Here is an 18,341-nt window from a genome sequence, read left to right on the forward strand (position 1 = left end):
CTGTTAACTGACTGACCCTGTTTCTTCTACAAACCAATGCCATGGAAAATTTTTTTTAAAAGGGGGTAGGAGTGGTAATGCAGGGAATTGTTTACATAAAAGAAACAAGAAACATCATGTAAAAGGAGGTTCTTAACTGGTTGCTGGTCTGATAAAAAGTTATAAAGAACATTTTTTTTTTGTGGGAAACCTTGGAAAATTTGAGTGTCAACTGAGTACTAGATAAGAATTAAGAACACTAGTGTTATTTTTGTTAAGTGTGATAATAGTACTATAGTTCTCCAGGAGAATGAATGTCTGTTTTTGGATGTATGTAATAAAGTATTTAGGGCAGCTATGTCATGACTTTCATAATTTATTTGAAAATGGTTTAGCTAAAGAAAAAGTATACACACACACACAATCCTATTTCAAATACACACAGATAAATACCAACACATATTTAAACATATATACATTTGAAACAATCACAGCAACATATTAACGACTGTTGAATGTAGATGGTGTATATACAGGAGTCCACTGAAATACAATGTTTAAGATTTTTCATAATAAGTAAAAGAAAAAGGTAACAAAAAAAAACAATGGAAGTTATGTGATGAGATGATTCAATCCAGGTGCCTAAAGACAGACTGAGCTTCTGGAGTTAATTATAAAAATTACACCATCAAAAAATAAGCACTTGCAAAGAAGTAAGTCTATTTCAGTGACTGGTGTTTTGTTTCTGTGATTCTTCAAAACAAAATTAGAAACTGAATTATTCTTTTAATGCTCTCACCTGCTGCCCTCCTTCTAATTTCTTGTTCAGCTTCTGTAGTTGGGTAAAAATCTGAAGGTTTTCTTGTTGTAACTTCTGTTGTTCAGCCAGACACTTCAACACCAGACCCTGCAATCTCTCAACCTCCACCTGCAGAGTACTGCATGCACAGGTAGGAGCCAAGGGTGTTCCCTTCCCAGCACATGTTCCTGCAGGATTCAGCCGAGGTGGCTAGAGAGACAGGAGAAAAGGGGTCATAGGAGCTTCCACCTGGATGCTACAGCTCCCTAATCCAATGTCCCTTCTATGTGCTACCAGATTTTACTTTTAAAGTAACAAGAAAAATCACACATACACATGAAGTCAATGTAAAAGAAACAGAAAACTTCTGGGATTACTGTAGAAGCTGGCTCTAACATCACAGAGCAAGGGAGCTCTCAGTGCCTCAGTTGCATTACGGTGAGGTAAAAGAAAAATCATCTATTTTGGAGGACTCTGTGAAATAATTTAAAGTCATTGATATCTTCCCAATTTAAAGTTGTGGGAGAATACACAATTTGGTTTGGAACAAGTATGATCACAGTGAGGACACCATGATTCAAAAGGTCAATATTCATGAAATATAGTGGATCACACTTTAGAAGAGATTTAAGAGGTGCTCAATAAACTGCATCACCAAAACAATTCAAGACTGCTAACTGACAGAGGAATAAAAATGTTTACCTTGAAGTTTCAAAGGCCTTATTTCCTCTTCTGGGAAGCTTTTCAATTATGCTAGCCTGGATTTTTCTCCCTTTTTCTACTGTACTTTTTAAAAAGGGTCAACAAATGATAGTCATAGGCCAAATTCAGCCTACGGCCTGTTTTTGTAAAATAAAGTTCTATTGGAACATAAACATGCCCATTCTTTAGGCATTATTTTTGGCTGCTTTTGTGCTACAATGTCAGTGTTGAGTGGTTACAAGAGACTGTATGGTCTGCAGAGCCTAAAATAATTACTATGCAGTCCTTTAGAAAACGTTTGATGATCCCCAGTTTACAGTTTTATTGAGATATTTACCACAATTTGATTTCTAACAAAGTTGAGAATAAATGCATTGCTCTCCCAATAGACTACAAGTATTATTTCTGACATATACTTAAAACTCCAACCTACCCTCACAGTGTCATGAAATACTGGACTTGAATTTTGGAATTTCAATTTTGGTACTTCTAAGGCAGAGAGAAAAACATCTACTTCTGTTTTATTGACTACACCAAAGCCTTTTACTGTGTGGATCACAACTGCGGAAAATTCTTAAAAAAGATGGGAATACCAGACCACCTGACCTGCCTCCTGAGAAATATGTATGCAGGTCAGGAAGCAGCAGTTAGAACTGGACATGGAACAACAGATTGGTTCCAAATAGGAAAAGGAGCATTTCAAGGCTGTATATTGTCATCCTACTTATTTAACTTATATGCAGAGTACATCATGATAAACACTGGGCTGGATGAAGCACAAGCTGGAATCAAAACTGCCAGGAGAAATATCAATAACCTCAGATATGCAGATGACACCACCCTTATGGCAGAAAGTGAAGAGGAACTAAAAAGCCTCTTGATGAAAGTGAAGGAGGAGAGTGAAAAAGTTGGCTTAAAGCTCAACATTGAGAAAATGAAGATCATGGCATCCGGTCCCATCACTTCATGGCAGATAGATGGGGTAACAGTGGAAACAGTGTCAGACTTTATTTTGCGGGGCTCTCAAATCACTGCAGATGGTGACTGCAGCCGTGAAATTAAAAGATGCTTACTCCTTGGAAGAAAAGTTATGACTAACCTAGACAGCATATTAAAAAGCAGAGACATTACTTTGCCAACAAAGATCCGTCTAGTCAAGGCTATGGTTTTTCCAGTAGTTACGTACGGATGTGAGAGTTGGACTATAAAGAAAGCTGAGCACCGAACAATCGATGCTTTTGAACTGTGGTGTTGGAGAAGACTCTTGAGAGTCCCTTGGACTGCAAGGAGATCCAACCAGTCCATCCTAAAGAAAATCAGTCCTGAATTTTCATTGGAAGGACTGATGTTGAAGCTGAAATATTTTGGCCAATACTTTGGCCACCTGATGTGAAGAACTGACTCATTTGAAAAGACCCTGATGCTGGCAAAGATTGAAGGCAGGAGGAGAAGGGGACAAGAGAGGATGAGATGGTTGGATGGCATCATCGACTCTACGGACATGAGTTTAAGCAAGCTCCGGGAGCTGGTGATGGACAGGGAAGCTTGTCGTGCTGCAGTTCATGGGGTTGCAAAGAGTCGGACACGACTGAGCCACTGAACTGAACTGAAGGCAGAGAGAAAAGAAAGACAATCATCTGGTATAGAAAGGTGTGGGCCTGTCAGAAATACGAAAGGGTAAATACTTTCCGCAGAAGTCAGTTTAGCCTTGCCTACTTTTGCCTGGAAAATCCCACGGACGGAGGAGCCTGGTAGGCTGTAGTCCATGGGGTCGCTAGAGTCGGACATGACTGAGCGACTTCACTTTCACTTTTCGCTTTCATGCATTGGAGAAGGAAATAGCAACCCACTCCAGTGTTCTTCCTTGGAGAATCCCAGGGATGGGGAAGCCTGGTGGGCTGCCGTCTACGGGGCCGCACAGAGTCGGACACAACTGACGCGACTTAGCAGCAGCAGCAGAGGCTTTAAGCACTGCTGAACAGGAGGTGTGAGTTGATGCTGGGCAGCTGGGAAACAACGAAGCTAGCGGGAGAGACAGGGAGGCCAGGAGAATGGGGTAGAGCTTACAGCCATTGTTTATCTAGTCTTGATTTAAAGGCAAAAGCTCAGTTACCCAGGCTCCTGCTGGGGGCTTGTGTTCCAAAGGCGCTTCGGAAGCCATCTTGAGTCCTTGTAGCTCGTCATACGGCAGAGTATCTTTCTCAGATTCTGAAAAAGCTGCACTTAGGGGAGATGGGCTGTCAGGCATAGGGATGAATTCTGCATTTTCCAGCTCCTATGTATGAGAGAAAGAACCTCATCAGTTCCATCTGAGCCTTTTCACTTTCGTCCGGATTCCTTCCCGGCTGTAGCTTTCACGCTGGCGTGTCACCGGCTCCCTCTAGTGGAGCAGGACAGCTGTGGTTACAACACAGCTCGCCCCGTCAGTCAGCGTCCTGCCAGTCCTTCCTCTGAGGAGCGGATAGGGAAGGGAATTCAAACTCAATTTCAAGAACACTTTTGATACCCAGCGTGATGCCTCAACACACTCAGTCAACAAAGGCTATTCAGTAAGTTGGGAAGCTCTAAGGTGATGGCCGTGAGGCTAACTGCCAGGCTGCTAAAGGCTGAAGCTTTAGACAGAACTGTGTGCCGCTTCTTTCATCCACATTCCTAAGTAGCTATCAAGGTTAATATTATTTCAGAGGGAGCCTTACATTTACAGGTTCCCTCTTTTTTGTTGGGGGGGGGGGGGTGGGATTTAAAATTTCTCTTAACTATAATTTTAAGAAGATTTTCTTTTTTAATGTGAACCATTTGTAAAGTCTTTTTATTGAATTTGTTACAATATTGTTTCTGTTTCATGTTTTGGTTTTTCCGGCTACTAGGCATGTGGGATCTTAACTCCCCAGTCAGGGATCGAACTTGCATCCCCTGCTTTGGAAGGCAAAGTCTCAACTACTGGACTGCTAGGGAAGTCCCTAACTATAAATATTCACTGTAGAAAATGTGCAAATATTGATAGGCAAAGGGACATGATACAAATCAACAGTAATTCCATCATCCCATGTAACCACTGTTAAGGCATTTTTCTACTGTAAGGCATTCCAACTACCTTGATATTCTACTTCTACGAACCACAGTACAAAATCTATAAGCTTAATCTTTGCACACGTGCATTACAAATACTTCTTTCAAGGAAGGTTACGTTAATTTCCATCCACTTAAGTAATATAGGTATGAGACCACTTTATCTTTTCTTGTCAGGAAGAAAAAGGATTAGAGATTTGATGATTTTGGCTCAGGTAGAATCAGAAACCTAGATGCCTGCTGCAAAGCACTTGAGCAGGACATAGGAAACAGAGATCCTTCTAGTCCCTACAGAGTTCCCATCACCAAAGGAACTACCTTTCGAAGCCAGCCAGGACAGGAGCTGCTGGCCCCACTGCTGATCCGCATGGCCTCAGTGGGACTGACAAGACCTTCCATGCCTCGGTCTGCTTCCATTGTTCCTCGGAAGCCTCCACTTGGATCAGGAGTTTCAGATTCCTGCTGACTGTCGTCGTCTTCTCTTCCGCCACCGCTGCCACCTCCTGGGCTAGAGCTCTGAACCACTGACAGATATGCAGCACAGAAATACAGAGGTTTGCTATGCAACAATATTTACCAGCTGACAGCCCCACCACCCCCTGGAGAGTTTCTGAGAGTTGCATGAAGTGGAACAGCAACAGTGTAAGTCAGATACCTGGGGCTAAATTTCTAGTTTTTTACACAAGGTATTGTGTATCAGGATCATTATGACAGTATTCACTTCTACTTTCCAAACTTGCTTGTACTTATGTTCAGCAGATTATCAATGTTCTACAGGATTACTGAATAATGACCCCAAGCACTGCATCCACACCTTAAGTATTCAGACTCCAGCATCCTCCATGGAGGTTCTTCTTATATATTGAATACAAAAGATTTTTCACATTTGAGCCAAACACCTCTTAAAGTTGCCAGATAAGCTCACCATTAATTCCCTTTCTGGGAAAACAATAGAATAGAGAAGTCCTCAACCATTAAATTCATCAAATTCTTTAATGACTATCTGTAAGAATTTAAAAAATTTGAGGGCTTCCCAGGTGGCTCAATAGTAAAGAATGTGTCAGGAAGATCCCCTAGAGAAGGAAATGGCAGCCCACTCTAGTATTCTTGCCTGGGAAATCCCAAGGATAGAGGAGCCTGGTGGGTTATAGTCCCTGAGATTGCAAAAGAGTTGGACACAACTTAGCAACTAAGCACAATAACAACAAAAACAAAAAATGTGATGGCTGGTTCTTTAATGTCACACAGCAGATTCCAAATTACCTTTAATGAAGATGAGCTGATGCACAGTCAGGAAATGAAACTGAATTTTCAAATGGGCCAAAGAAAAATATAACTAAGAAATTTGCCAAAAAACAACAAAAAGAATTGCATGGTATCTTCTACAGTTAAATGTAAAGGATTATTTATTCATGACCGCCAGCTAACTTGGTTTGAGGACTGCACTGTGCCACACTGTGCTCATATCGAAGCAGCACAACTATAGATGCCAAAATAATCTCTGAAGCTTGCTTTTTTGTCTTAAATGGCTTTAAAAAAATTGTATTACAAAAAATAAGTTATATTACCACTGACATATACATAAGACTATTTATAACATGTGTAAGTTCTGATGCCTAACAAAAGAAACATACATGAATCTACCATGTGAAAGTACAATTACTTTCCAATATGGTAGCTTTTAGCCATATTTTGTTATTTAAATTTAAACAGGATTAAAAATTCAGTGCTTCAGTCACAAGAGCCACTTTTCAAACGCTTGGCAGCCACATGTGATTGGTGGCTATTACACTGGACAGCACAGATACAGAACATTCTGACTGTTGCACAGAGTTACAGGACAGGACTGAATAAGGATATTGCTCTATCTACCTTGTGAATTCCCTTCTTTCTCTGGCATCCTACCTAGATATAACTACTCTGATTAATTTTGTATTTTCCATTTCTTCTTGGGGGGGGGACTTTATCACACACTTATGTATCCTTATACAATATATTATTTATTCTGCTTGTTTTTGAACTTTATGGGTTGTTGTTCACTTGAACACATATAATATTCCACTGGATGGCTGTAACACACTCAATCAACACTTACTGACTAATTATAATACCATTTGCAAGGCACTCTTCTAGGCAATGTGGATAAAATTATTGAAGAGAAAAGACAAAAATCCCTCCTCTTACAGAGTTTACATCTTCCAGATAACGGACATGTGCTTTTAATCTTATGTTTTTCCTTTAAATACTGTTCCAGTAAAATAAAGTTATAATAGAACAGCTGTGTTTAGCAAAAAGATACTTTATCATTTGTAACAGATATTAATATGGAAAAACAGATGCTGAGCAATGAGTTACTAAAGAAAACTAATAATAGGTATGATGTGTGTTTATGTCAACTGGAGTTTAACAAGTCTGGATCAGATTTTCAGCTGTCTTTTTAGAGGATTAATCTGCTTTCATTCCGGGTCTTTATCTGTTTTGATTCCACAAAATATCCAGTTTTGAGACATCAAGGACTATAGATAGGTACTCTAGCAAATGGAAAACCAAAAGGAACACAGATTCAGTTTCCTAGCAAGGCCCTAGACAAGGGAACCATGAACAAAGCAGTCAAAGGAAAAGTATTAGAGACCTTTGGGCTGATTTTCCTGACCACACTGAAAGTAAAGCCAACTTTTAATTCTGAGGGCCTGTTTTGAAGGACTATTTCTATAGATTAGAACACCGCTGGGAACACCATAGAAGTGAAGGGTGGCCAGAAAACATGGCCCCTAGCATTCTAGGGAAAGGAACAGTACATAAGTCACATTACAATGTTGGGCTAGCCACGTAATTACTCCCACATGTGTGGTGGCAAAGATGTACTCTCCCCCTGACTACAAAGTAAAAGTCATAATCTATTGTGAAATCTACAAAAATATGCTCTTCCCTCTTGATCACTGTGCTCCTCATTCCCAAAGATATTTCCTATTTCCTTTTTTTGGGAAGACTGCATGGAATTCAACCCAAAGACTCACACCTGAGAAAAACCACTGGTACTTGAGATACTGCTACTTACCAGTTCCGATGGATAAGCCACTGCTATTGGAACGGATGGTCTTAGAATTCAATACTTTCTCTGAGGAAAAATATTCAGTAGGTAAGCACTGTTTACAGCCAGAGGCAGGAAAAATGACAAGACTTGGATAGGGACTTAATCTAGGAGATAATTGCTATCTCTCACACCAGACAACTAATTACTATTTTAGATATAAATATTAGAAGCCAAGCACCACTAGCAACTTTAACTATAATCACTACGTGAAGTAGCAATTCTCCACCTTAACTATTCTTTGGAATTAGCTGGGAAGCTTTAGAAAGTAGCAATGCCTAGGTCCCAATCCAGAGGTTCCGATGTAATTGGTCAGGACAATGGGATTTCTGAAAACTCCTCAAGGGATTCTAATATGCAGCCAAAGTTGAGAACCATTGACCTAAAACAATGAACTTGTAGACCTTCAAACAGGCCTTTATAATTTAGTTCATAACAAAGGAATCTTTATGCAGAAAACAGTTATGATTTAGTTTCTTTTTAAAGGTGCACTGAATATTTCTCACAAAAGCATGATTACAGATAAACTAATTAGTGGACGACCAGAAGTAACAAATTCTATGTTAAGGGGGCAGAGCCCAAAGTTTTCATGAGATAGTAAGTGACAAAGCTCAGGAAATAACAATGTTCTGTTCCTCCCACCTGATCACTGTTAAGATTACAGAAGTAGCTTCTTTTCTTTAGGACACTTTTGTTTGCAAGAGTGTGACCCTCAGTAACTTAGGTGTAGGTCAATCCTCTGTCAAAGCCATCCTAACCAACAAGTGGAACCCTTACCAACAATGAGAATGGTGTTCCAGCCTCGGCAAGACAGGTCTGGGACATGATGCAAAGATCCAAAGATGGGCCGAGGCCATGAAGTGCAGATATCTGAGCCGTGGGGTCTCTCTGTGGGGGTCATTGCCAAGCGACCATTACCACCATTGCCCCAGGCAAAAATGTGATTATCTGTAAGAAATAAATAAACAGCAGAAAGTTGAACAGAACACTGGCTTCCCAACTCTTTTGGATTCCCCACCTTTATGCTCTAGAGCTAAAAAGATTTTTCGTCCGTTTATTCCCTTGTATAAAGCCTAAACAATTTCTGATGCCACCCAGGTAAAAATGACCATTGCTTCTACACACTGCCATCCATTCATTCACTCATTCAACATTTTTGGTCATCCATTCAAGTGTTTATTGGCATCTACTTCATGACAAGCACTGCTTGAGGTGCTGGGAAGACAGCAGTGAACAAAACAAAGTCGCTGCCCTTGCAGAACTGACCTTCTAGTGGGGAGAGACTGATTAATTACTTTAGGTAGTATTAAGTGCTTTGAAGGAAGATCAACAATAAGGAAAAGTGGAAATAAACTATAACAGTGGAGTATCATTTCTTTAGATAGTGTAGGCAACCTGAGCAGACCTACTGAAGTGAGAGGGAACCAGGTCTATCCAGGGGAAGAGCTTTCCAGGCAGAGAAAACAGCTAAGTACAAAGCTCCACGTAGGTAGGTGAGTATCACAAACACAGAGCAAGAAGTCCTCTGCAGGTGGAGCAAAGTAAAGGAGTGGACAGTGGCTACAGCAGAGGTCAGGAGGTGACTGAGGTCTGGGTCATGTGGGCCACTGCAATGACTTTAGTTTTTATTGTCTGAGATAGGAGACCAGTAAAGATACTTAACAGTAGGTATTTAAAAGTATCCCCCAGGCTACCATGAGGAGAACGGACTGCAGGGACCCAAGGGTGGAAGTAGAGAGATCAGCTGTAGTCACGAACTGATGCAGTAGTGAAGTGGTTGGATTATTCAAAGATAATCTATAGAATTTGCTAATGGATGGAATGTGAGCTGCAGGAAGAACTGATTTGAACAAAAAATCAGAAATTTGTTTTGGAACACAGTAAGTTTGTTTGAGATGTTCATTACCTCTTATCCAAATCAGAACACTTTTTAATGAAAAGGGGGGGCTATTAACGATTAAGCTCAGATAATAGGCATGAATCGGGACCAATCTGGGAAGACCGGGCTATAAAGCCACCTTATCTTTAGACATATTAGTCAAGAGGCTGTTAAATTAGTGGGTCTGGGAGTCAGGGATGGTAATATAAAGCTATCAGTGTACAAGGGAGGATTTAAGGTAATAACCTCACTCAGAAAATGGAAGGGATGGAAGGATTGAGCCCTGGACACTTTAAGCTTTAGAGCCGGACGCTGCAATTAACAGCAGAGAACCTACCTGACTGCACTAATCTGTTTATATGTACATCTCCCCTACCCTACTAAACTATGAATTTCCTGAGGAGAGCAGCTTTCCAAGACTTTTTAAAAAAATTTAAGTATAGTTGATTTATAATATTTTATTAGTTTCAGATGTACAACATAGTGACTCAACAGTTTTATAGATTATATTTCACTTAAATTTACTATAAAATAATAGCTAAATGTTCCTATGCTATGCAATATATCCTTGGTGCTTATGTTTTATACACAGCAGTTTGTATTTCTTAATTCCATGCCCCTACATTGCTCTTCCCCACTTCTTCCTCCCCTCTGGTAACTACTAGTTTGTCCTCACTCTCTCTGTGAGTTTGCTTGTGTTATGTTATACTCATCCATTTGTTTTATTTTTGAATTCCACATGTAAGTGCTAATATACAGTGTCTTCCTTTGACTTATTCCACTAAACATAATACCCTCTAGGTCCATATACGTTGTTGTAAATGGCAGTATTTCATTCTTTTTAATGGCTGAGTAATATCCCATTCATTGTATATGTATATCATATCTTCTTTATCCAGTCGTCTTTTGGCGGACACTTGCTTCCATGTCTTGGCTATTGTAAATAGTGTTGCTATGAACGCTGGGGTGCATGTATATTTTTGAATTACTCTTTTCCTTTTATTTGGAGATAAGCCCAGGCATGGAATTGCTGGATCACAGTTCTATTTTTACTGAAACTCACTTCCATATTCCCAGGGTCTAAAAGAGGATCTGGAGCATAGTACACACACAGTTAATGTCTGCCATGTGAGGTGATCAAGTACAGTTCAGAGAAGTAGAGGAACATACATCAATAGGTAATAAGCCCAGTCACAGAATCTAATTCTAAAGTCATCATTCTGAAGTTTAACTTGAGAAGTACACAGATCTACTGAAGAAACATTCCCTCTCTAAGGCCCTATCAGAAAGTGCTACTGAATTTGCTACAGTATTTTTAATTCTCAATGACACCCTGATTCTGTCTAACATTTCCAGTTATCTAGCATGAACTATGGAGAAGGCAATGGCACCCCACTCCAGTACTCTTGCCTGGAAAATCCCATGGACGGCAGAGCCTGGTAGGCTGCAGTCCATGTGGTCGCTAAGAGTCGGACACGACTGGGCGACTTCACTTTCACTTTTCTCTTTCATGCATTGGAGAGGACATGGCAACCCACTCCAGTGTTCTTGCCTGGAGAATCCCAGGGATGGGGGAGCCTGGTGGCCTGCCATCTATGGGGTCGCACAGAGTTGGACACGACTGAAGTGACTTAGCAGCAGCAGCAGCATGAACTAACCAGTCTGTTCCCTAAAACCCCTTGTTTTGAGACAAACAACTCTGAAGGCTGGTTCACGTCCTTAGGTACTGTAACAGATCATTTGTCTGACACTATTGCTGGATCTCTCCTGTATAAATACCAGGCACAGACTGAAAGAAAACAAAGACATCTCTGAGCATGAGCAATAACAACAACAAAAAAAGAGTCAACAGATAAGAAAATGAAACGTGTTTTGCTGTTCACTATTTACCAGAAAGAAGTGGCTACAAAAATCAAGGTGATACAGGAAAAGAGAAAAAAAGAAAGCAGAAGAAAGAGGAAAGGGAGTAAAGGGTAGCAGAAGTAACAGTAAGAAGATGCTGAGAAGAAATAGCTGAAAGGAAAGAGAAGAAAATCCCATTAGACCAATTCAGAAAGTTGAGAGACACACGGTATACAGCCTTTCAAGTTTTAGCAATCCCTAAGGACATCACTGCAGTGCAGTGACCCCAACCTAGGAGCAAGGTCAAATCATGATGTTCTCCTCTCTAGCCAGGTGGCACCAGTGGTAAAGAATCTGCCTGCCAATGCAGGAGACACAAGAGATAGGTTCAACTCCTGGGTCAGGAAGATCCCTGGAGTCAGGAAATGGCAACCCACTCCAGTATTCTTGCCTGGAGAATCCCATGGACAGAGGAGCCTGGTGGGCTACAGTCTGGTGGGTCACAAAGAGTTGGACAAGACTGAGCACACAGGCTCACACACACATTCCTCTCTCTAGCTACTCATCCAACATTTATTGGAACCAACATGGTGCTGGGCAAGGTGTAAGTATTTGATAATTCTTAAAACATTGTGCCAAAAAAGTAAAAGTAAAAAAAGTAGGAATTTAAGAGTACTAACTTGCCACTTCCTAGAAACCTAAGCTTTTTATAACAAGCACTATCTTGGACACATGAATAGTTAATGAGGTTACACAAGCATAAAAACATGGCCACCAATTTAACACAAATAAAAAAGTAAACATATGACCCAGCTATACATGACCAGCCCACCTCTTTCACACCCCAAAATTAAAATAGACCCATCTTTCCAGCAAGTTTGAAATAATGTGAACAGACTCACCATCAGTAGCAGCAATGGTAAACTCATCACCACAGGAGACTCTGATCACTTGTTTTCCACCTAAGGGTCCCCCCAGCAGGTTGATTCCTAGACGCTTCTTATAATTTCCAACGCCCAGCTGGCCACACTTGTTGCAGCCAAAGGTCAGCAGCCGGCCTCGCTCTGAGACAGAAGCAAAAATAAATAACCAGGTACAAATGGGTCATGAAACAGAGAAAAGGCAGACAATGCAGAGTCCTACAGACTAGCTTCTGGTTATTAAGAGTATACAAGTATAAACTGCCACATAAGCCCAGACCTAGGGCAGTTAGGGGAACTATGACCAATTAGATAGAGGGAATGACTCAATATTATATATTCTTTTAAAAAAATAATCGTATTTATTTATTTTTGGCTGGCTGGATCTTCATTGCTGCAATGGCTTTTTCTCTAGCTGTGGTGAGTGGAGGCTACTCTCTAGTTGCCGTGTGCGGGCTTCTCATTGCTGTGGCTTCTCTTGTGCAGCACAGGCTCTAGGGTGTGTAGGCTTCAACACCTACACCTACACACAACACCTGCAGCACAGTACTTGCAGATCCCAGGCTCAGTAGCTGTGGTGCACGGGCTTAGCTGCTCTGTGGCATGTGGGACCTTCCTTAACCAGGTGTGGAACATGGGTCTCCTGTACTGGCAGGCAGAGAGTTTACCACTGAGCCACCAGGAAAGCCCTGTATACTCTATTATAAAGGTGGAAAATGGGTACTATTTAACTTAGAAAACTTATAGATGGTGCTAATTAGAGACAGTATTTGCCAGAAATTACAGGTATGGCATTTTCCTTAAGAAATGTATTGATTATACATTTGTAATGATTACCAACAAAACATTTACTTGAACACCCAAGATGTTAACAAGATAATACTTGATGATGGGGGGAAATAAGGAGAATACATTTAGTTAAGAGCTACTACTTGATAAATAAAGAACCTGAAATTCTAAGGCCTGTGCACACAGTTGTAAATCAACTCACCATCAAGAGCAGCAGTGTGAGTCTTGCCTGGGGCGATTGTACGGATCTTATAAAAGGACAACTGTTTGGCCAAGGTAAAGGAGGTGGTGTAGGGAACTTCGTGGTATGCCTGGAACAAGATAAGCAAAGACTCATGAGGTAAAAAATGGAGGGAAAATAGGCTGAAAATATTGTCAGGGTGACCAAAAGGACTTTCAAGCAAATCATGTTATTAAGAAGGTACTAGGTAACTTTTCATCTCCAACAGAATAAAAAAAGAAATAAGTTCAATATGTAATCAGAGAATTTAGTATGAGACTGGACTTTCTGACAATGGAAGTTTTAAATTCCTAAATTAGGGTATGCAAAACATGAACTCTCCATCCCAGAAGGCATCTATATAAAGACAGAATCATTGACATTTGTCTTGGTTATACACTGTGCATAGCTAAAAAAAGGAGGGCAAGGAATTAAAGAATCTTGAAGACTCTCTAGCTTATTAAGCTATCACTTTACTGTGACCTAATTTTACCTACAAAGTTCTCAACCTGTTAAAACCCACATCCCCTTAGATTAGCATAAAAATAAATCTTGTCATGTAAGTTTAACATTTCACAATACAATGCAGTAACAAAACCCAAATCAAGTAATGTTAATTCTGAATATCTTTTCAAACTACATAGACACCCTCCCAAGACTTGCTCCAAATTTGTACTCTCCCATTTCACAATCACTACTTTAAAACAGATTGCTTAAAATTAATTCCATTCTTTTCCACTGAGTCAGCAAACTTGTCTCTTAATACGATTCTTTAGAAAAGGAAGAAAACTCATACTACCACAAAGAGAGGACTAGGGCTTAATATTAAAGGTGTATTTTATGACATGCTTGAAGAAGGTAATAGTAATTACATTTAATAAGCCTGTATAGGATCAGTGATTTGAAAGTAATCTTAAAAACTCTCCTGGGAGTTGATACATGGAAAAATGTTTCTTTTCATAATGTTAATTTTCTTGTGTTTATATTTCAGGGACAAGGTAGAACCTGATTTCCATCACTTGATTGTTTATAATCAACTAATTTATTGAGGTATAATGTACTGTACAATACTGTACAGCTTGATATATTTTTCTATAGGTATATAAACATAAAAACTACCCAGATACAGGCCACTGCCACCATCCTAGGGTCTCTCCTATCTTTCCTGTTAATGCCTATACCCCTCCTCCCAGAAGTAACCACTATTTTGACTTCTGCCATAAGTTAATTTTGCCTTTAAACTTCAAACAATGGGCATCAGTGGGCTTTCTAGGTGGCACTAGTGGTAAAGAACCTGCCGGCTAATTCAGGAGATGTCAGAGATGTGGGTTTGATCCCTGAGTCAGGAAGATACCCTGGGGGAGCGCATGGCAATCCATTCCAGTATTCTTGCCTGAAGAAGCTCATGGACAGAGGAATCTGGTGGGCTACAGTCCATGGGGTCGCAAAGAGACACGATTAAATAGACTTAGCACACACAAACTTCAAATAATGGGTATCATATAGTATGTACTCTTTTGTGGCTGGCTACCTTTGCTGGACATAGTATCTGTGGAGATCCTCACTTTATTCTTAAGTGGTCACAAACCAATAATGGCATTTCCAAAGAAATTTCAACCTAGAGAGGTTCTGATGATTTATTTAGGATACCAAATGGGGTACTCACTTCATGGTTGATGATTCCAGACATGCACTGATTCAGACCCAGTTTGTTGAACTCATTGAGTCCACAGGCTAACACTTTGCCTGACTGGGTCAGCAGAAAAGTCCCATCACAGCCACATTGAACCGCGACAATAATTAAGGCCTTGGGAACATCCACCTGCAAGAAAAAAACAAATTAGAAAAAAAAAAATCTCCCCAACATAACTTGTATTAGGAAAAAATCCTCAAATTCTTTCAAAACTGTGATGTCCTGCATTTAGCAGAATGACTACAGGGAAGTTCTATTCTCGTCAGATTTGCCCAGCAGCTTAGAGGCTACTGTTTTCAATGAGGAGCTTAAGTTTTATAATAAAGAGGCAACTGCAGGTCGGCTAAACAGATAGCTTGTGTCCAAGTTTTAGCAACAGGAACTTAGTTATTACTTAGGAACACTTCTCAGAAAACACGGAGGAAGGAGAAGCTTCAATCTATTACTGATTTAGTGCTCTGAGATACAACATCCCATGATGGTTACAGAAGAGCTCAGACCTGTGGAATCCCAGTCATACAATAAGTGAGGTAGGTGACCAAGGATTGAGGCAGCAGCCAAGATGTCTGAAGGCTCATATCCCTCTGCAGCTAACTAGACAGGGCTGGAGAATGGTGGGGGACATGATGGATGTACCTGTGAAACCTGAAAGCTCAAACCTTCTAACAATACTAGAGCCTTTTCAGGTGAAGAGGAATAGCTATGAATTCTACTCAGTGGGAATGGTCCCACAGATAAATTAGTTAATTTTTAAAATGTAAATAAACATCTTTAATAGTGAATAGTATAGCTGATTACAGTCAGCCTTCCCATGGGTGAGCCTGTGTCCCAGGGTGGGAACATGGCCATGCTCTCACTCAGCTGGTTTCCACTCCCATGCCGGCTCTGGCAGTGCCTGCTTCCACAGTGCTGAGGAATTAGGTATTATGCTTCATACACTATGACCCCTAAATACAAACAACTACTTCATCTGGTGTCCAGTTGTGGAAGGAGGAAGGGAAATGGCTGTGCCAGGTGAAAGGATAGCATATTGCTTTCTAGCATCTTTCCACGCAGGGTGTGTTTAGCTTGATGTGACTTTTTCACTGTATATGCTAATTTCAGTGCTCACTGATGAGCAAGCTGTGACTCGAGTGTCCAGAGTGGCTACATCATTTCTCAACTTTTCATGATTTAGTCAGATGACAAGACCACAGAGTGCTAAATTAGGAATCCTGGATTGTCAATCTCCCAGATAGGGAATATTTCAGAAAGAAAACCTCTTGATAGGAGGTGGCAGGGAAGGAGGACTTATTACTGAAGGCTGTGTGACCTAGACAGGCTAAGAAGCAGCTGCCTTTGATTTTACCTTTTGTGGTATATAGTAATCCTCTTCTGAATCCAAACCCAGGCGTCCTGAGACACACATGAGAAAGAAAATCAATAATGTGAGGGCTCCTGTCCCAATGAAAATGTTCCATAAGATACTCTTTTACTAAATTAACACTTAAATAGAGGCTACATGACATATTTAGAGGGGCATAAGCTTGAAGTCAGGCTGTGCCCCTGGGAATAAGTGGAGAGAGTCAAGGCAACACCTACCATATTCACCACAGCCCCAAGAGTAGACTTCTTTGTTTCGTGTCAAAACCACCACATGATTATCTCCACAAGAGACCTGCTCCACTGGATTGCTCAGGAAGAAGTCCAGCTGCATGGGTTCTAGGACTTCAGCACCAGCAACCTTGTCCACCCCCATGCAGCCATAATAGTCAGATCCAAAGGCATAGAGCTGACCTTCATCTGTGAGAGGAAGGAAAGCAGAACCCACTAAATGAATTACTTGTTTTGTCTAATGAGAAAGCTGGACAGGACTGGAACGAGGACGACCTCAGACACTGAGCTCATTCATATCAGATGACTGCAGCAGAGAAATCTGACAGACTGTCTATGAAGCCTAGAGTTCTTTATATTTAGAGGGTCATGCATACTGTTATGTAACAGTTTTTAAAAAAATGGTGGGATGATCGTGTTAAAAAGGCTTAAAATTTTAAGCCTATTTTACAGAGAAAAAAGGAAGCACCAAGCAATCATAAAGTGAGTAATGGTAAGACCAAAACTAAATTTTAGCTCCTGACTCTTGATTTAGTGTTATCTACACCTGACTAGATAATGAGGTTATTCCTCCCCAGCCCCACCAAATGGGACAGACAGTATATTTCTCCTAGTCCCACCTCTTCTGTTACCCACCTGCTTTCTCCTTGCTCATTACTCCTGTAATGCTATATCAAGTTGGGCATGTTGCTATTAAAGTGTTTATTTGCTCACTGTCTTTGGTTCTTTGGAATCTTGTCTTTTGTGTAAAATCCCAGCTAAAACTGCATAGAATTAAGTACAACACTCCACCTGAAATGCACCTGGGTGCCTTCTGCTGCTGGCTTACCTGTTACACAGACAGTGAAATCATCACCACATGACACCTGACGGATAGCTTTGCCTTGCAACTTTTCTACGTGCTTTGGCTGTCGGTAGGAGGCTTTGTCACCATGTCCCAGCTGACCATGGAGTTTAGTACCCCCTTGCATGTTCTGTGAAATAAACAGGTCTTGTGAAGTTTTAAACTTTTTATGCGAAAGCAAATCTTTAACATCACTTCTTATCAAGAAAAACAGTAGGAAAAAGAATCAGCTGATAATTAAGAAATGAAAACATAACAAAAAGGTACTTAAAGGGCATTAAATCTTTTAATGACAGATAGTAAAAATCCCCTGCCAACAGATAAAGATTTTTAAAATATCTTATTAGGACTTAAAAGGACACATTCCCAATTCTGTCTTTTTTCTTCAAGTCTAAGGTAAACTAATTATGGGTGATGATGAAAACAATGTCTTTACATAGTTTAGCTTGATTTTTCCTATAGGACAGACTCTTGGAAATCCTTACAAAAGTTTTTACAAATTTTGGTCACAGGGGGGTTTCCCTTGCTGCTCAGCTGGTAAAGAATCTGCCTGCAATGTGGGAGACCTGGGTTCGATCCCTAGGTTGGGAAGATCCTCTGGAGAAGGGAAAAACTACCCATCCCAGTATTCTGGCCTGGAGAATTTCATGGACTGTATAGTCCATGGGGTCGCAAAGAGTTGGACACAACAGCATCTTTCACTCCCTGAAATACGCGAGTCATAAGGACTCTGGATGCATCAAAGAGGCTGCTAGAAGGCACTGACAATAGTCCTAAATGATTTCCCAGCAGTTTTAGAGAGGTGAGACATGCTTCCCATATAATAGCTCAACTGTAAGGCCTTCTATAAATGTTTTTTAAGGCACTAATTTCACTCTACCTCTAGAAGTACCCCCAGAAGCTAGTCTTCAAGTGAGAGGA

The 18,341-nt window shown here is 40.5% G+C and overlaps 1 protein-coding gene across 1 annotated transcript in view; it reads right to left on the reverse strand.

The window, feature by feature from the left end:
• NEK9 (NIMA related kinase 9) overlaps positions 1 to 18,341 on the reverse strand; it is a 37,172-nt gene that overhangs the window by 3,328 nt on the left and 15,503 nt on the right. The window contains exons 11-21 of the mRNA XM_019969258.2: positions 17,406 to 17,550; positions 16,565 to 16,765; positions 16,332 to 16,378; positions 14,957 to 15,112; positions 13,273 to 13,381; positions 12,264 to 12,425; positions 8,418 to 8,588; positions 7,608 to 7,667; positions 4,868 to 5,073; positions 3,594 to 3,755; positions 779 to 988 (exon numbers count right to left, since the gene is read on the reverse strand). Coding sequence (XP_019824817.2) covers positions 779 to 988; positions 3,594 to 3,755; positions 4,868 to 5,073; positions 7,608 to 7,667; positions 8,418 to 8,588; positions 12,264 to 12,425; positions 13,273 to 13,381; positions 14,957 to 15,112; positions 16,332 to 16,378; positions 16,565 to 16,765; positions 17,406 to 17,550 — 1,629 coding nt within the window. The remainder of the gene's footprint in view (positions 1 to 778; positions 989 to 3,593; positions 3,756 to 4,867; positions 5,074 to 7,607; positions 7,668 to 8,417; positions 8,589 to 12,263; positions 12,426 to 13,272; positions 13,382 to 14,956; positions 15,113 to 16,331; positions 16,379 to 16,564; positions 16,766 to 17,405; positions 17,551 to 18,341) is intronic.

This window comes from Bos indicus, chromosome 10 (assembly GCF_029378745.1).
Source record: "Bos indicus isolate NIAB-ARS_2022 breed Sahiwal x Tharparkar chromosome 10, NIAB-ARS_B.indTharparkar_mat_pri_1.0, whole genome shotgun sequence".
Taxonomy (NCBI): Eukaryota; Metazoa; Chordata; class Mammalia; order Artiodactyla; family Bovidae; genus Bos; species Bos indicus.